Source organism: Vicugna pacos, chromosome 12 (genome assembly GCF_048564905.1).
Source record: "Vicugna pacos chromosome 12, VicPac4, whole genome shotgun sequence".
NCBI classification, from domain to species: Eukaryota; Metazoa; Chordata; class Mammalia; order Artiodactyla; family Camelidae; genus Vicugna; species Vicugna pacos.
The window spans coordinates 35,378,776-35,397,450 of NC_132998.1; the positions used below are offsets into that span (position 1 = coordinate 35,378,776).

At 31.9% G+C, this 18,675-nt stretch overlaps 1 protein-coding gene across 4 annotated transcripts in view; it reads left to right on the top strand.

Annotated features, from left to right (window-relative positions):
* Positions 1-18,325, top strand: part of NR2C1 (nuclear receptor subfamily 2 group C member 1) — a 35,457-nt gene extending 17,132 nt beyond the window's left edge. For 2 of the 4 annotated variants that reach the window (XM_015248308.3, XM_006197908.4), the window contains exons 4-14: positions 90-168; positions 1,363-1,542; positions 2,599-2,746; positions 2,846-2,936; positions 5,939-6,123; positions 7,343-7,508; positions 9,663-9,784; positions 11,728-11,867; positions 13,474-13,611; positions 15,820-15,925; positions 17,817-18,325. In XM_015248308.3, coding sequence (XP_015103794.1) covers positions 90-168; positions 1,363-1,542; positions 2,599-2,746; positions 2,846-2,936; positions 5,939-6,123; positions 7,343-7,508; positions 9,663-9,784; positions 11,728-11,867; positions 13,474-13,611; positions 15,820-15,925; positions 17,817-17,991 — 1,530 coding nt within the window. In that variant the 3' untranslated portion in view covers positions 17,992-18,325. The remainder of the gene's footprint in view (positions 1-89; positions 169-1,362; positions 1,543-2,598; positions 2,747-2,845; positions 2,937-5,938; positions 6,124-7,342; positions 7,509-9,662; positions 9,785-11,727; positions 11,868-13,473; positions 13,612-15,819; positions 15,926-17,816) is intronic. The other 2 variants (XM_015248324.3, XM_015248332.3) reach the window with 2 other exon arrangements.
* Positions 18,326-18,675: the final 350 nt, after the last annotated feature.

An 18,675-nucleotide genomic window follows, 5' to 3' on the forward strand; every position in this document is an offset into this window, starting at 1 on the left:
TAAGACTGTTCTTTTAATTTTTACATTAAAGTATTAATGAGTAACAACAAATTATTTTGTTTTTTTTGTTTTGGGGGGGATTTCTTTAGCTCTTAACAGATTCTTCCTCAGAACAAGGACCAAATAAAGTTTTTGATCTTTGCGTTGTATGTGGAGACAAAGCATCAGGTATTATTAAAAATAACATCCTATACGTGTTGTGTTGTTAAAATAACTACCACACTACCATGTTTCTTCTACTGAAAGTAAAAAGGAAAATAAAGGAACATGTCATTTTTATGGTTCATATTTGTAGCCTACGAAATTTAACTGATTTTTTTCTCATAGCTTTTTATTCACGTAAGGTTTTTTTTCACTTGTGTTTAATTTGATCCTGCAGTGACATGAAATGCATATTTCAAAGAATTATGAAAGTTCACTTTTTGAAAGTAAACCAAACGTAGAAATTTTTCTGAATGTGAAACCAGTTTTGTCAAAGGAATTGCTTAAAAACTAGCTGTAATCCTTGGTAATATTTAATATTAGGTTGTTAAACTACCTTTTGAGCCCTTTTCTCATTCCAGGAATACAGAGTAATGAATTGAGTTGGAGAAGCTCTAGTTAACCTTATGTAATGCTCTGCATAGCTGAGCAGGCATTTCTTCAAGCCTGTTTCTAGTACTCAGGGTTATGCCATTTTAGTTCTGGCCGTTGTTCCTTCATGCCAGAAATACACACCCATATTTGCTCATATATATTCACAAGTGCCAGTGGGATAGTTTTAAGGACCCAGTTTATTTAATACTTTTTATTTTTTACATAGCTTTATTACAAAGACCTCAACTAGAGATTTTCCCAGACTGTGTTCATTTTGTTAATAGATGTGTCAAAGAAATGGTTTGTAAAATGATAGGTTTATCAAAGTGTAATAGATTTCTCCAGAAGTTTTAAAAACTGAAACCCACAACAAGGAGGAATTATTAGAGTTCAAATACTAACTGACATTATATCCTTTTTATGGAAGCGTAGTTTTCAGAATAAAATAACTTTATACAGTGTATAGTAGAACTGTAGTTTGTAAGTGATTTCAAAAGTGAAAATGGTTTGTATGTTAAATCATGGGACTATGGGTGTTTTCTGTTCTCTTTCCCAAATCTTCCATGCCATTGTTAAGATTGCTTAACAAAATTTAACTCATTTAATATATTTTATCAGAGAATAAGGTTGTTTCATTCTCTGGTAACTCCAAAAAGAATTTTTTATGTCATAAACTCAGAAATCTCAGTTTTGTCTCACATTGTTATTTAAAGGGAAGATACAGGTTTATTTCATTTCAGTTCTAAAATATGTGACTTTTGTTTTTCTTAAATGTTTTGCCTCTAGGGCGTCATTATGGAGCAGTAACTTGTGAAGGCTGCAAAGGATTTTTTAAAAGAAGTATCCGAAAAAATTTAGTTTATTCATGTCGAGGATCAAAGGACTGTATTATTAACAAACACCATCGAAATCGCTGTCAATACTGCAGGTTACAAAGATGTATTGCGTTTGGAATGAAACAAGACTGTATGTATTAGCTTTAAAGGAGAAAATACTTTTAAGGATTCAGGCAAACTCTTAGAACTGTGTTAAAATTAACACAGTTAACATTTTAAAATATGTCAGATATATATGCTTTTTAATTTAAAGTTTTCCACTAAAAATATAGAAATATGTGTGCATATGTATATATTTTTTATTCATTCAACAAATCTTTATTAAATGCCCATATGCCAGGCATGTATTTTTGGTTTGAACATGGTTAAAAAAAAAAAAAAAAGCACAACTAACTAGATACCAGTTTAGTTTTTGATTAAACTACTAAATGATTGATAAGGTAATGACAATAGCTAATTCTGATTGAGCTCTCATTTTGCTTTACTCTGCATATAGCATATGAATTAGCTTATTCTCACAGCATAATTCTCAGTAGGTACTACTGTTACCCATTTACATTTGAGTGAACAGAGATTTAGTAACTTGCCCAAGTTCACACAACTAATAAGTGGCAGAACTTGGATTTGAATCTTGACAGTTTTGTTTTGTCTCAGAAAATATACATTTAACAACTACAGTGTACTATCTCCTAAGTATCATGAAATAAAATTGCTGTAAGTTAGATGTATTAACCTATATTTATAAATGAAGACTAAGCAAGTGAATTACTTCTCAAAAATCTCCCTGCCCTTAACTGAAAAAAGATCTAAGTTGGGTCTTTTGTGGTTCTCTATTGTTTTCAATTGGTTTAATATTATTTCATTTTTAAAATATTCTTAGATAGATAAGGGACTCCTAACTTCAGTTTTTCCTTCTTGACAGTGAACTTTTGAAAAATAGTTCTACTATTTTCTGTCACAGCTGGGGCAGGGAGGGAAAAGAGAACAAGAGATGCAAATTGGCTAGGTTTACTATTCTGAAGGAACTTTGTTGAATTTGCAAATAATTTCTAAAGATTGATAGTTATCTTTAGAGTTCAGTTATTGGTAACCATGTCTTCCATTAACAGCATTGCTGACCGAAAGCTTACATTTATAATTGCTATAAATTCTGCATTGTGACATAAGTTTATATGCATTTTTGTAGCTGTTCAGTGTGAAAGAAAACCCATAGAAGTATCAAGAGAAAAATCTTCCAACTGTGCTGCTTCAACAGAAAAAATCTACATTCGAAAAGACCTTCGAAGTCCATTAGCTGCAACTCCAACTTTTGTAACAGACAGTGAAACTGCAAGGTATAGTAAAAACAATAAAAATACACATATTTTAAGTCACTGGTCATTTATTTTTCTTCCCTGTGAAACTAAGGCTAAATTTGTATTTATTTGTTGCAGGTCAGCAGGACTGTTAGATTCAGGAATGTTTGTGAATATTCATCAGTCTGGAATAAAAACTGAGTCAGCTGTGCTGATGACACCAGATAAGGTGTGTTTAGTACAATTAATTTAAAGCTTAAAATTTTTTAAGCTTCTAAAATTTTTTCCATTTCTCGCCCATCATTTTGGCTAATTGATTTAAATATTCCCTGTTACAAGTTGCTTTTTTTTTTTAACACAAATTATCAACTATTTGGTAGTGTCACATGACAAAACTGAAAGAATTTAGTAATGAGTTTGATATCCCTTATTCAAGGGAAAACAATCCATGGATTAGCAGAATACAGTGCTCACAAGCAGTGGAACAAACATTCTTCCCGAGGAATTTCAGCAAGAATGAGTTTTGTAGAGCATTAGAAGCAGCAGTAGGAAATAGGGCTTAAATGGCGAGGAGATCTAGGGTTTTCCTGTAAGGCTATTGGGTACTGTTTTCTAGGGTAATGAGCTCGTTAAAGCTGAACTGGAGGATTGTGATTGGTGTTAGATTTCCTGACAGATGTTTCCTTCAAGTGCACACTGACGTAGGTTTAGATTTGTGAAGTGGACCAGGTCACTGGAACACCCTCCATTTTGCGAGTCCCGATGTACAAAATAACTTTATCAGAAGTGTTCATTATTCCACTAGAACAATTATAGTTTCAACGTGAAAGTGACATTTGAAAGTCTCTCAGGTTTCTTTCATCTTGAAGTAAAAGTCCTCAGAAATAGAAATTTACAATAAGTGTAAAATTCCTTATATTACTTTTATGTTTTCCTACAGATTTTATAGTGCTAAAATACTTAAAATATTTCAAGTGAAATTCCTAGCACACCTCTCAAAACATTAACTTGAGTAAGAATAGGATTACAAGAGCTCTCAAATTATGTATCTAAGTCATTTGGCTTCTCTTAGAGGTTGGAGCAGCTCTTTGAGCAAGAGATCTGAAGTAAAATATGCTTAGATCGAGCATATAGAGTTTCTGTAGTGTTCAGAAACCCCTTTTGAGAATCAAAAACAAACATTTCTCCTGAAAACTCATACCTCGAAAGAAATTTCACGGAGCCTATGACTGGTGTTTCTCTCAGCCTATGTGACCTGATTTTATATACCTTATAAGATGATTCATTCCACATATGGCCAGATTTGTTATATATTTGTTGTCTGATACTTTAACGCACTTTTGTGCTCTAGAATCAGATTTCATCTGCCACTTACTAGCTGCATAACTGTGAGCAAGTTATTTGACCTCTCTGGTCAGATACGGTTTCCTTCCGCATCTGTAAAATAGGGATAAGAGTGTCTACCTTATAGGTTGGGCTGTAGCCTGTTGTTAATCGAGGAGATTTGGTATTATCTTACCATATATTTTGAAATTACATAAAAGATTTTGCTTAGCCTTAGCTACATGATCCATGCTTAGAATGGTAGTTGCAATTTCATTGATATATTAACTCTTTTAGGAAAGGAAGAGAACTAAGCTTTGTTGAGAAATTACTGTTTACCCAGACACTGTACTTTTCTATATGTCTTTATATTAAATTGTATTAACAATCTTGTGTGGTTTGTTTCTGACAAGTGGTCTCAAAACTGTCAGGTCACAAGATGAGGTCTTTCCACATTAAACATCTAGTTAGATAGACATGGTATGAAATAGAAAAGAGTATATAAGTGTTTAAGTTTTAGTTGAAAATTGACACCTGAAAATGTTAACTCCTTTTACTCATATGTAAGAAGGCTGAAACAGTGGTTAACAGCACAGGCTTTCCCATCAGACCAACCTGATTTCCCATCCTGCCTGCATTATTTACTGCTAGAGTGACAATGGGTAATTTTTCTTGTCAGTAATAAAGAGATGATGATTCCTATTTCACAGGGTTGTTGTGAGAATCGATTAAGTAAAATTCATATATAAGTAGTAATCATGTAAGAACTCAGTAACTGGTGAATTACTCAGTAAATGATTCTGGGACGATTCATTAATTTGGAGAGAGCACAAAAATTATTTGCTTATTCACCAAAGTCAGTTTCACATAAACTAAATAATTGATGTAAGAATTGAAACTCAAGAAAACATATGTATCCTCTTAGGATTAAGAACACTAAAAACAAAAACCATAAATGAATAATGAAAAATTAAAATGTCATTTAGGGATCCTGTCGTTAGACCATAGGAGGCAGCTGAAGAGCCTTTCATTAGGTTAGGATGGCATAATCTGAACTTTTAAAAAAGAATGACTAATGGATTGAAACATTAAATATGTAAATATGTAAAAGTCTATGAATTTAAAAGGATATTCAGAATTTGTCTGAATGCTGGGGCATTGACTGGTTGCTCTAAAAATTGATAAATAAGAGGGAGAATACTCAAGCACTTACCTGCCTTTCCTTGTAGAAATTATATTTCTGAGTTGTCAGAGAGTTAAGGAGAGAAAGTTCTTTTTCATAAAAGAACTATAACTAATTCATACATAAAGAATATACACATCATTAACAAAAATAAAAGCTGAAAGCAAATGGGAAAATATGCAATGTATAACAAAAGCCCAGTATCTTAGATATGTAAAGAAATTTTCCAGCTACACAGTGCCTGATGTTTAATGCATTTAACACAGTGTCTGGTTAAAGTTGGCATCTAGAAGTCTGTTCAATAATATACCTTTTCATTAATAAAATACTAATTTTATTACATCCTATATAACTTTACAGTTTATATAAATAATTTGTATAATAAAGCTAAAAAGAACTTGAAAGATCATCTAATTTAATATCCTTTAACAGAGAAAGCAACTGTTATGTGGATAGATTAGCCATTAAGTGCAGTTTTTAGTTTAAAGTAATTTTTGTATAAACATTTTCTAGGAAATGTACCTCATGTTTTTAAACTTAAATTTTCCTTGAGGTTCTAAAAGCTCAGAGCTCTTTGATTTTACTTTTAAGATTTATCTTAATTAGAGTACTTTTCTTTTGACATTTCATAATCTAGAGTTGGTTATTTCAGAGTTGGTTATTTCAAATTTAAAAGTTTACTGATAGCAATTTGCAGAATTTTAATCCTTTTTTTTTTTTTTAAGGCTGAATCATGTCAGGGAGATTTAAGCACATTGGCCAGTGTGGTTACATCATTAGCAAACCTTGGAAAAACTAAAGATCTTTCTCAAAATAGTAATGAAATGTCTATGATTGAAAGCTTAAGCAATGGTGATTCCTCTTTGTGTGAATTTCATCAAGAAATGCAGACTAATGGTGATGTTTCAAGGTAAGGTCTGACATCATAAGTGTCCTTTTGCTCAATTGTCCTTTGATATTTCTTAAAATATTTTTATGTTGACTACTGTTTACAGAAGTTTCAGAAAATAAATATTTCTATTGTACTTAGAAAATTTAAGGCATAAAAAAGTTTTCACTGAAAATGTCCATTCAGTATAAAGTGTTGTCCAACAGATTACATTGTATATAATAAGCAATAAGAGAATATGATAAGATTAGAAATATAGTCACAAAAATCAGGAATTTTTTTTTCTGATGAAGATGATAGTTTGGGTCAGATTTTTCAGATATTTTAGTTGCCAGATTTTATCTTCTGTATGTTTAGAGTTACACATTTGTCTTACTAGGCAGTCATTTTCATTTTCCCCACCAATTTCTAATGATGAAAACAGATTTTAAAAACTTAGTTGAGTCAATTGCAATTTTAAGTTTACACATCAGGAAATTAATATCAGAATTCTATTTTTCATTCTCTTGATATTAATACTTAAGATGTAGAAACCAGATTTCTTCATGCTTTTTTTTCCCACACTGTTTATCTTCTGAAATATTGAGGAAACTGCATTTAAGAATCTGAATTAGTACTCTGTTGAACATGAGATTTTAAGGCACTCTAGAAGGGCATCTCATTGAAAAATAATGAACTATTTTGACTAGTTATTTGTTAATATTAATTATTTACTATCCTAATCTCAGTCTTACAGTTTAGATATAGCTATGTTACTACAAGTTTTAAAATATTCTCTGAATTTTGAAATAAAATTAAAACCTAACTTTGTGTTGTGTAGAATACAGTAAAGTCCAACATAAGTTCTTGCTTTTTTTCTTTCTAAATAACTTGTGTATGTAAAGTAAGTGGGCTGATATCTTGTAGTAATAAATATATAACTTGTAAAACCATATTTTCATTCCAAAGTATAAGGATTTTTCTCTCCTTAATTATGTAAGTTTTTCTGAAAGACTAATTCTCTGGTAAAATACTTTAACATAATGACACAGTTTTTCATACGATACAAATGAAGTTTAATTTGTTGCTTTTAGGGAGAGAGAGTCGTAGACATCACTGAAATAGAGTGCTCAGTGATACACCAAAGTTCTATTTTCTAAACAGTTTTTAAGGCCTAAATCTTAATTTCAGAATTTCATAAAGAACTTTCATTTTATTTTGGAGATTGGCCGAGCTCACAGCTTCTGATGTTTCCTTATAGGGCATTTGACACTCTTGCAAAAGCATTGAATCCTGGAGAGAGCACAGCCTGTCAGAGCTCAGTAGAGGGCATGGAAGGAAACGTACACCTAATTGCTGGAGACTCGAGCATAAATTACATCGAAAAAGAGGGGCCACTTCTCAGCGATTCACATGTAGCTTTCAGGGTATTTCCATATATATAATTTCATAATTTTTATGTTGTGTTACCATTTTGATTTTAATCTTCCTTTAAAAAATCAAAGTATATTTGTTGTGCTTTTAAAGTCAGAAATATCCCTGATAGAATTCAAAACAACAGCTAAAACATACATCTAAGCTATATAAAATAATGGCTCAATAAAACATGCTGTTTATAAATAAATCACAATTATAATATCAACTAACGTGTTTAAGGCCATAAAACTTAACTTTTAGAACATTTAGACATAATTTTTTTCATTTAGACTCTATTAGACATAGTTTTGTTGATGGTGGTGTTTTTAAGTGTTGGCATTCATGATGTGTTGAATGCACTGGTTTTGTTTATTGTCTCACTACTACTACTTTAGTGTAAACCACTCACTAAAACCCAGGTACTCTTGCTTTTACCAAGTCACTACAAAGAACTCCAGTAATTAGGTTTTGTCCCAGTTAGCTAGCTCCCAACATTTTAAGAAGGTAGTAGTTACTTAATAAATTTTAACTTTTGGTGTTTAACTTTTTACCCTAACCATTTGGAGAAGGTACATTTGTAATTTCTTTTTTGCTCCCCTAAATACATTAATTTATGATGGAAATAATACATGTAGAATACTAGGAACAATACATGTAGAATATTAGAAAATACCTTTCTAGCATTTGATTGTCATTCCAATAACATTTGGACCAAGGTATATAGATAGGCTGACCATTGAGGCCCTACATTAAGACTCTGCTATTTTGACCTCTCCATTTTGAGAGCTTTGCTCTGTCAGCTCTGAGTACTTACCTGTTAGCAAATCATATACAAGTGATTGAAAGTACTTAGGAGGTTTCAGTTAGCAATATAACAATCCTGGAATTCCTGAGGGTAATTCTCATAACTTTATAGATTATAAGTTTCCATGGATTTCTTATGAAAACATACAGTTATCAAATAGGTATTTGTGCTAGGTAGAAATAATGAACAGAAAATAAATGTAACACTGGACAAAACTGCATATGATGCAGTTTTTTCTTGTAAAAAAATTTTTTTTAAGTCAAAAGAACTTTAATTAGAATTTGACAGAAAGTTTGTCAAAAATACCAAAAAGTTTGACACAGTCTGTTATCAGAAGCATTTTAAGTAAACTAGTTCTCTTAACAGAGAGGAACCAAATCTAGTACTGTACCAGCCAACTTTTAGTAACAAAATCCATTTACGTAATTAAGTTTAATCTAATCTCAGCGTGACCATGCACAGAGCTACGTTTTTTAGGGCTCCCTTTCTACAACTTTTTGTAGAACTTCTGTTCTTATAAAATTTGACTTGATAGAAGTGGCCCAGAGAAAATTCACAGTGACTTAATTTAAATAATAATTGCTATAATTTGATACAGACAATAAAACATAGCAGTGAAACCAGTCTTAATGTAAAATTTTACCAAAGATAATTTATATGGGAAAAAATATAAATATTTTATTTGTACTTTACAAGAAGATTGTTATAGGGGCTATAAGAAAAGGCAGTGGGAATAATCAGTGCAATCCTTTAAAATTATGGTAGGAGCTGTGGATAAGGGTGGAGCAAAGCAAAACTGGTTTTTCCCGTTGTTCTTTCTTACTCTAAGAGACATTCTCATGTTTTCTTAGTTTTATTTTCTGCCTTTGGATTTAAATAGGAAAGAAGGGTAAAAGATGTAGGAAGAGAACTCATTGCTAGGAAGAGTACAGAGTACTTCTATAAAAAGTGGAAGTAGTTTACCTTTTTTTTTTTTTCCTGGAATCAGCTTTTCTCTGTTCCTTAACTTGCCATACTCTGAGTATCCTCAGAATCAGTGCTATAAAGTTGAAAAGGAGACAGCTCCTTCTTACTCTGATTCTTATTTACAGCCTCTTGAAATTAAGAGTTTTACTTTTCAGTAGCTTCCCAACAGTCATGGTTAGTTCTCCCATTGAGGTTTTATGGTCATGTGTTTTAAGACCTGACATCTGTAATCAAAAATTCAGTCCTCTCGTAATGGCTGAACTAACTAGCATTTTGTTCCTCTCTTGCATTTTTTGTGTACAGTGTATTTGATGTGTTTACATTTAACTTTTTTAAATGATAATTTAGATCTGTCAGACCTAAGATAATTTACCACAGTCTCTGTTCACATTAGCTCACCATGCCATCTCCTATGCCTGAGTACCTGAACGTGCACTACATTGGGGAGTCTGCCTCCAGACTACTGTTCTTATCAATGCACTGGGCACTTTCAATTCCTTCCTTCCAGGCTCTTGGGTAAGTCCTTCAATATAAATGTGATTTTGTAGCACAAATGTACATTAAGCAAGAACTTTTATTTTGGGAGGATTTGACTAGAGGGAAAGAGATGGTATCACATTATAACTTTAAGTTTTGTCATTTATATGATAAATCACGGCAGCTAGTATTAACTGTATATTATTTTTATGTGGAAGATTATCATATTTCATAATATGACTAGTTTAACAAATTATTCAATTTTATTGAGTGAAATAAATGCAATGGAACTGATAAATCATGGCCAGCATTTGTAATAGGCCAGCTTTGATTGCCTTACAGTTGGGGAGGCTATAGTGATTTCCCTCTACCACCACTGTTTCAGTGTCGTCTCAGGCTTGTTAATAAGGAGCTAAAACTTACATATAGTGAATATGTTTGAAAATCTAAATAATTGTTTTCCAATCGTGTGGTTGCCCTCCCACCCCCAAAAATGTTAACTCCATTGTACCACTATGAAGTTTAGTCCTACCACTAAAGAGCACATCTGTATTCCGTTTGAAGTAATGATCTACTGTAAGAAACCCAAAATTTATCTAAAATTTGCCAGACTTAATTATATTACTTTATAGTAACTGATATGAAGAAGCAAAGAGGCCATGGACAAAGGTAAGCCCATAGTTTGAAAAGTATTATTCTAGTTATAGGACCCTACTCAACAATATGATCTCATGAACAGCTCACTTCCGTATCCTGTACATCTGTTTTCCCATTCACCAAATAGGAATAATAGCTGCCCATCCTCTTTTCTTAGAGAATGTTTTAAATATAAGAAATATATCTGAATCATGACTTTAAAAGGCATACATAGGACCCCACTATAAATTGGTTTTATTAATCACTATTGGATATACCACACATTAAATCATGTACTTAAATAATACAGTTACCTAGACTAAGAGCCTGATTTTAAAAAACCATTTAATTTAAAAATGATTGTCAGTCCTCTAAAAAACATTTAACTTTCAGGATCTCTTCAGTTTGTTTAAGAAAAAATTAAAATACAATATAAATTTACATATTAACAGTTTACGTATTTTAAAGTATTAAGTGTGGTTCCCTAAGCTTGTAACTGGCATACATATGCCTTGCAAAGTAACCTGATGATATTTTTTATATAGGCTCTCAATTATGATAGCAAAACAAGGAAAGGAAGGATGTGGGGTGAAGTGATTTGAATTAGTTGTAACGTTATTGATCTTAAGTACTTCTATTAATTGAAGTGAGATTTTCCTATGGAAATACTGGAAATGTGGAAGAAACCAGATTCAAACAGTTGAGACCCAGGACTCTTTTATTTGCCTAATTTTAAATGGGTAATAACTGGATGATCTTAAAAACCCTGGTGTCTTGACTCTAATTCCAGTATTCTATTTTCTCAAGCTGCTGAGATTTCTTACTCAAAAACTCAGGAAAAGACTTCTTGACCTTTCTTATCTTCGTTACTCCTAGCAAAATCCTTGTGATCTCATTTATGGGATGTTTATATCGCATCTGAAACATACTTACAGAGTAAACCATTTCTCCCAGAGAAATTGGTTTGTTACCTACATTTGGATAATTCTAATTGCCCTTATTAGAAAGATTTTTAAATACATGCTTTTGCTTTTAATTTTTTTAACCAATCTTTATTACATCTGTTTCCATGAAATGTGGGATTAATGCCCTTAGTTTGAAATATTACTTGGAACTATTCTTATAAACTGCTGATTGATTAATGAGTTAGCTAATATTTAAATTTCTAAACCTTCCTCGTCACTGCAATTAACTATACAAAATATAGGATTGATCAAGTCCATGCCCAGTTGGTCTTTTAGAATAATTTTAGTTCAGTAATATTTTATTTTTAAATATATGAATCACTTGTAAAGTTTCATAATATATATTTTAATATTTGGTATTTGTTTATTTTGTTTTTATAGGCAAGAAAACAGCATATCATTGGTGAAAGCCTATTGGAATGAACTTTTTACTCTTGGTCTTGCCCAGTGCTGGCAAGTGATGAATGTAGCAACTATATTAGCAACATTTGTCAATTGTCTTCACAGTAGCCTTCAACAAGGTAAAAAGCACCTTATTTATTTCCTTTTCCAGGATATGGGGTGGGGGTGTCAGTTTATAGTATTATGATTTAAAGTTAGATATTAAAAGCTGCCAACATCCTTTTTACTTTAGATAATTTTTACACTTTGATACATTTATTCATTAATCACCCAAAAATATTTTATATAGGAGTACAACAAAACTGAAAGTATATTTAACTGCTGTTTCTGATAAGGCATCATGAATTTTTGCACTTCAGTATGCATACCAAAGGATCCGGGGTGAGCTTATATAGAAGTGATCAAACATAAATGTGTACTTCCCACCAGTTTTGTGGACTTTTTGTTTTGTTTTTTGGTTGGGGGGGTTAATTAGGTTTACTTACTTATCTTTAGAGGAAGTTCTGGGGATTGAACCCAATACTTTATGTATGCTAAGCATGCACACTACCACTTGAGCTATACCCTCCCTCCTTCCCACCAGGTTTTAACTGCCTTTGAATCCCAAGATAAGCTGATTTTTTAAGTCAGTTTATCAGGGTGTATTACCTCTCTTAAAAGGTACAAAGTAAAGTCACAGAACAATCCTTAGTTTTTTGGGGGTTTTTTTCCTTTTTTTTTTTTTTTTTTTCCCTTGGTGCTAAGGTGATTACAGCTCTCATTCACTTGAGGAGACAGGCAGGCAGGCACTAAATTATAAATGTTTAGCTTCAGAATGGCTTGTGACTAACCAAGAGGATGCCCCATCCATAAATGGGAAAAACTGCTTTTTGAGTTGAGGAATAATTTATAAATTGGGAATCACATTTTATTTCCTTAGTATATTCCATTTCCCATTGTTTTACATTATTATTTTTTTAATGGAGATACTGGGGATTGAACCCAATTCTTTTACATTATTTTTAAGATACCTGCTTCCTCCTCATATTTAAGGGCAGAGAATAACCTTAAAATCCCATCAATAGTAGATCTACCAGAAGGCAGTACTACATTCCCATCTTATTTATGGCCTCCTAGTCTTGATTCATGTCTCATGAATTTGTAAAGTATTTTATAGCCTACCTTCACTAAGGCTATGATTGACTAAACCAGATGTATTTTAAACGTAAACACAATGAATTTTTAAAGTTACAAAATTTTTTTGACTCACCTTTTCTTTGGTCTTGACATTATTTTTAGGCTAAATATTTGTTTTAGTTGTAGTAATGTTGTTAACTTTTAAAAATCTAGATGATTTTGCTCATTTTTTCCAGTCAACAAAACCACAAATAAAATCCTGTTACCAAAATTTGAGTCTTTTGTTCTTTCATTGGTTGACTAGTTTTTTAGGTGATTGTCTTTACAGCTTATCTTCTCAAAGGTATATTTTGAAAGGAAATACTACATTTAGGGTTTGTTTTTTTTTTATTAGCAGCTTGTTTTGTTTTTTTTCTTGAATGAACAATGTCTCAAGATCTTTAATTTGTTTCATTTATACTTGCAGATGTGTTGAATTTTAAAAGTTTATAGATTGGTTATATTCAAAGCTGGAAATTAGTGAGGGAATATATTGGATACAAATAGTGATGCATTTTTTGCTGAAAACTAGAAGCTTTTGTTTGCTTGTTTCTTTGTTTTTAATTAAAGATAAAATGTCAACAGAAAGAAGAAAATTATTGATGGAACACATCTTCAAACTACAGGAGTTTTGTAACAGCATGGTTAAACTCTGCATTGATGGATATGAATATGCCTACCTGAAGGCAATAGTACTCTTTAGTCCAGGTATATAAACATTTTCTCATTTAAAATACAATGTTTGAGGATGTGGAGAAATTTAACTCTTATACATTGCCATTGGGAATGTACATTGGTGCAAAGTGGAAATAACTCAAGTGCCCAGAAAACAAATGACTGAATAAACAAAATGTAATTTATAGGTACAATGGGGTACCATTCAGCCATAAAAAGGAATAAAATTCTTATATATGCTTCCATGGATGAACCTTGAAAACAGTATCCAAGTGAAAGAAGCCAGTCACAAAAGACCACATATTACATGATTCCATTTATCTGTAATGTCCAGAATAGGCAAACTTGTAGAGACATTAGTGACTACCAGGGACTAAGGAGAGAGAATAATGGAGAGTGACTACTACAGTATACAGAGTTTGTTTTGGGGTGAAAAAAATGTTATAAAATTAGATTGTGGTAATGGTTGCACAACTCTGTGAATATACTGGAAAAAAACCCATTGAATTATATACTTTAAATAGGTGGAATTTATACATGTTAGACATTTATCTGGGTATGAAAAGGGAAGATGAAGAAATCAGTGCAGTGATGTCATAGACCTTAAGTTCTCTTGTGCATTAATACTTGGATGTTTTGGGGGAAGTAGAGTGCTTTCTTAGCATCCACAAGGTCCTGGATTCAATCCCCAGTACCTCCTCTAAAAAAACAAATAAGTAAACCTAATTACCTTCCCACATACTCATAAATAAATAAATAAAAATTTAAAAACCACTTGGATGCTTTGGTATATTTTGCTAGGCATCATTTAAAGGCCAAATGAGAGATGAGGACTGTTTTGTTAATGGGTCAGATTTCTAAACATCTTTATTAGAGTTTCCAAAAATACAAAAATGGGGCTCTTATTTTCCTGCCAGTTTCTATTTTTCATGTATAGTAAAATGACACTAAAGCTCAACAATCAATTTTTGAGTAAGAAAAATTGTTCTCTTAGGCTCTGTATTTTTCATGTTGGTATGTATTTTTATTATGTGCATCATCATAAAATTATCTGAGGAAACTTTCTTCTTACCCTCAGTGATACCAATAAGATAAAGCTTTTTGTCCTATTTCTAATAATGTTTCAGATAAGTTAATAACATGTATTGCCATTTTTATCACAACCAATTTACCACCTTCATTTTCTGTAAAATTAAAGGAACATAGATTTGACAGTAGAATTATAATGTAATTCTGTTTTGTTAAGTATTCCATCTATTCCCTATTTACTACCTTTTTAATTCTCTTCAGTCAGGACAGCACTGTCCATATTTTTAAGTATTTCTTAAGTTAGGCATAATTTTTATGACATTCTTCTAATAACTCCATTTTGTGAAATTTTATGGTGACCATGGAAATGCTTACACAGGTTATTTCATGTTTCTGTATGATCATAAGTTTTCTGATAGAGCTGATATACATAGTTCTATAATTTCATAAGTATCTTTTTAATCTAGCGATTGTAAAAAAGGTTTTCTTATGAAACAAATACAGAATATAATCTGCATGAGGAGTAGGTGAAATGGGTAAAGGGAATCAAGAGGTACAAACTTCCAGTTATAAAATAAATGAGTCATGGGTGTGTAATACAGCATGGTCACAATAGTTACTATATTGTGTTGTAAATGTGAAAGTTGCTAGAAGATGAATCTTAAAAGTTCTCATCACAAGAAAACGATTTTTGTAACTTTGGTGCCAGATGGTAGCTAAACTTACTGTGGTGATCATTTTGCAATTTATACAAATGTCTAAATACAACTCATTGTGTTATATTCCTGAAACAAATATAATGTGTCAATTATATTTCAGTTTAAAAATATATTCTTATTTTCATGAAAAAAATTTTACAAGAATATAATCTGAAAGTATTTCATTGGTTAAAAATGCTTTTAACTAAGCTGAGTCATTTCATTTTTTTTTTTTCTGTTAAAAGCAAAATGATCAAAATCCCTTCTATCACTTTTGGAATAGAGAAAGTTATTTATTTTATTAGAACCCAGTGGTCTCATTTTTTATTAGATGTTAGCATACATATATGAGATAAAATAGTTTTAAGGGTTTAAAGTAGAGTGCCTGGTGTTTAGTAGATGGGCCATTAAATATAATATTTATGGAATTGCACCCCCTTCCATCTCCAGTCTTGGTGCATTAGGAGAGGAGTATTCAGAACTAAAAGTAACAGTATATTCTTTAATGTTTCAGATCATCCAGGTTTAGAAAACATGGAACAGATTGAGAAATTTCAGGAAAAGGCTTATGTGGAATTCCAAGATTATATAACCAAAACCTATCCAGATGACACCTACAGGTATCTAGAAGTTAAATACTATTTAATTAAATTCATTTTAAAACCTTTTTGTGAATCTGTTTCATTATTTTCCATTCCAAGGGTAATTAAATTTAGTCAGCTTTGACCTTTGAAATAGTTCATACTGTTAAAAGTGGCAGTGCATCGTTGCAGGTGCTTTATATGTAATATTTTATACAAGGAGACTTCAGCACAGACACATTAAGTAACTTGCTCAAGTCACACAAAAACAGCAGAGCCTGTGAACCTAGGTAGTCTGACTCTTACAAACTCTTACTTTCTTCAGATGAAATAATGAATTTTTTTGGTAAAGGGGATGAAAATGAATCAATAAAAAACACCATTAGACTATTTCATAATTAATTTTGAAATTTGGCTTATGACATCTCTAACAAGGTATTTCTAACCAATGTCCCTTCAGAAGAAAAATCTTTCTTTAATAAGATAAACTAAATTTTTGAGTAAACATTTGGCTGTCAGAGCCAGAATACCTAGGTTTGACTTCTGAACCTACTGCTTACTAGCTGTATGACCTTGAGCAAGTTATTTAAATTCAGTTTCAGTTTCTCTACCCATAAAATGGAGATAATAATAGTACCCACATTTTACAATTAGTATAAGGATTAAATCAATTAATATATTCAAAGAGCTTAGACACTGCCTGTTACATAGTAAGGGCTATATGAATGTGTTTACTAATATTATTAATTTAACATACTTCAAACTAGTAAAAACACTTTACATATAATAACCTTTCACATATACTGAATACTAGATTTATATGCCAGTTCTATCATGAAAATCAGCCTTATTTTATCTAACCAGCTTTCCTATCCTGCTTCCTAACAAGTCTGGATACAGCTCAGCTGGTGGAAACAAAAAGGAAATGAGTAATTTGAGCAGTAGAGTACACGTACAGAAAGGTTACTTAATCCTGGGGCTGCTAGTTTCATCTATTCTCAAGTGTAAGGCCTTAGAATAGAGGAAGGATAAGTGAGCCACAAACTTTTGGCTCTATTGGTGTTGGTTTTGTTACTTTTTTTTAAAGTTTCAGAAGTTGTTTTACACCTCATTATACAAATAAATACAGTATTTAAATTTTTCTTTTTGACAAACAGCTGTTTGCATACTTCTGTTCCATTAAGTTGCAGATGTTTTGACTGACCTCTGGAACTCTATCATCAGTTTCTTACGTTCCTGGCTATTTTAAAATAATAAATTATATTTGATAGCAGTTTTTAACTTACAGTGTACTTTTATACAAGATATTGTCCTGCCTTTGAGAACCTGACTAGCACAGAAACTGGCAGGGAACATTTTGTTGATTGTCCCAACACTGTGGAAGAGACAGGGAGTAGTGGCTTAACACACATTCACAGAGCTGGGGAGCAGTTGAATCAGGATTTGAACCTAATGGTCTTGATTCCATACTCTGTCCTTTTCCCTATAATACCTATTGCCTGTTTTACCATTTCTAGTACTTTTTTGCAAAGCAAAACCAAGAAAGCTATTATTGTTGAGCCTCATGTATCCTATAACACAAAACATTACTGCTTTCACAACCTCAAATGAGTTCCTAAGCCACTGAATTTATAGCTTGATCAGTGGTTTAATAACTTAGTTTCATGGTCCATACGACCAAGTGGAGGTAACACAGCACAGCAGTTAAGTTGCAAGGCTTTCCTATGAAGTCTGTCAGACTGCATTTATATCCAGGTGATTGCCATACACTGTAAGGCTTGAGAATACTACAGGTTTTATTTTAAGTTTTGAAAATTAGATCTTATTAAACAAGCCTACAAAGAGCATTAATGCAGAAATTACTTATATCTTTCTACTAAATCACTCGAATTTACAGCCTTGTTCCTCTTTCCCCCTTTTCTCTTTTGAGGTTGTCCAGACTACTACTCAGATTGCCAGCTTTGAGATTGATGAACGCTACCATCACCGAAGAATTGTTTTTCAAAGGTCTCATTGGCAATGTACGAATTGACAGTGTCATCCCACATATTTTAAAAATGGAACCTGCAGATTATAACTCACAAATAATTGGTCACAGCATTTGAAAGCTGAGATCTCAATGTAAACTGATTGTTCTTTCCCAGAACGCAAGAAGACACCAAATTGAACTCATTGCTTCCAGGACATCTGGAAAGTTTTACTTTAGAGAGTAACCAAAAACCAAGATGTTTTTATTTTAACTTCCTTAAGAAGAATTTCTGAAGTGACTGGTCAGGTAGCAGGAATTAGAATTTCCCTTCCTGTCTTATTTAAATGAATAAAAATTACTATGAATTTATTATTGGTTAAGATGACACCTCTAAAGCTGTCGCCTCTTGACTAAGCTTTCTCATTTTATTTTATAAAACAAATAAATAAGTCTCTTTTTTCCCCCCAGAATTGTGTTCTATTTGTATTTAACTTCATTTTGAACTAGTACAAACACTTAATCATCATAAATCCCTAAAGAGAATTTTCTTGCATTTTATTCTTCCATAATATAATGTTTGTTTTAATTACCTGTCAAAAGAAGACTATTTTATGCTCAGTGGTATATGATAACATTAGAACTATAGGAGATAATTGAATATATGTATTTTTTTGTCTTCTGTAAATATTATGGAACCCTTAGCATATATCACTCTCATTGCTGGCAATGAGACATATGCCATTCATGATCCTGAGCTGATCTTCTTAGTGTTGCATATTACTAGTTATAAGCACTTTTTATTTATGTATGTAGCAGAAAA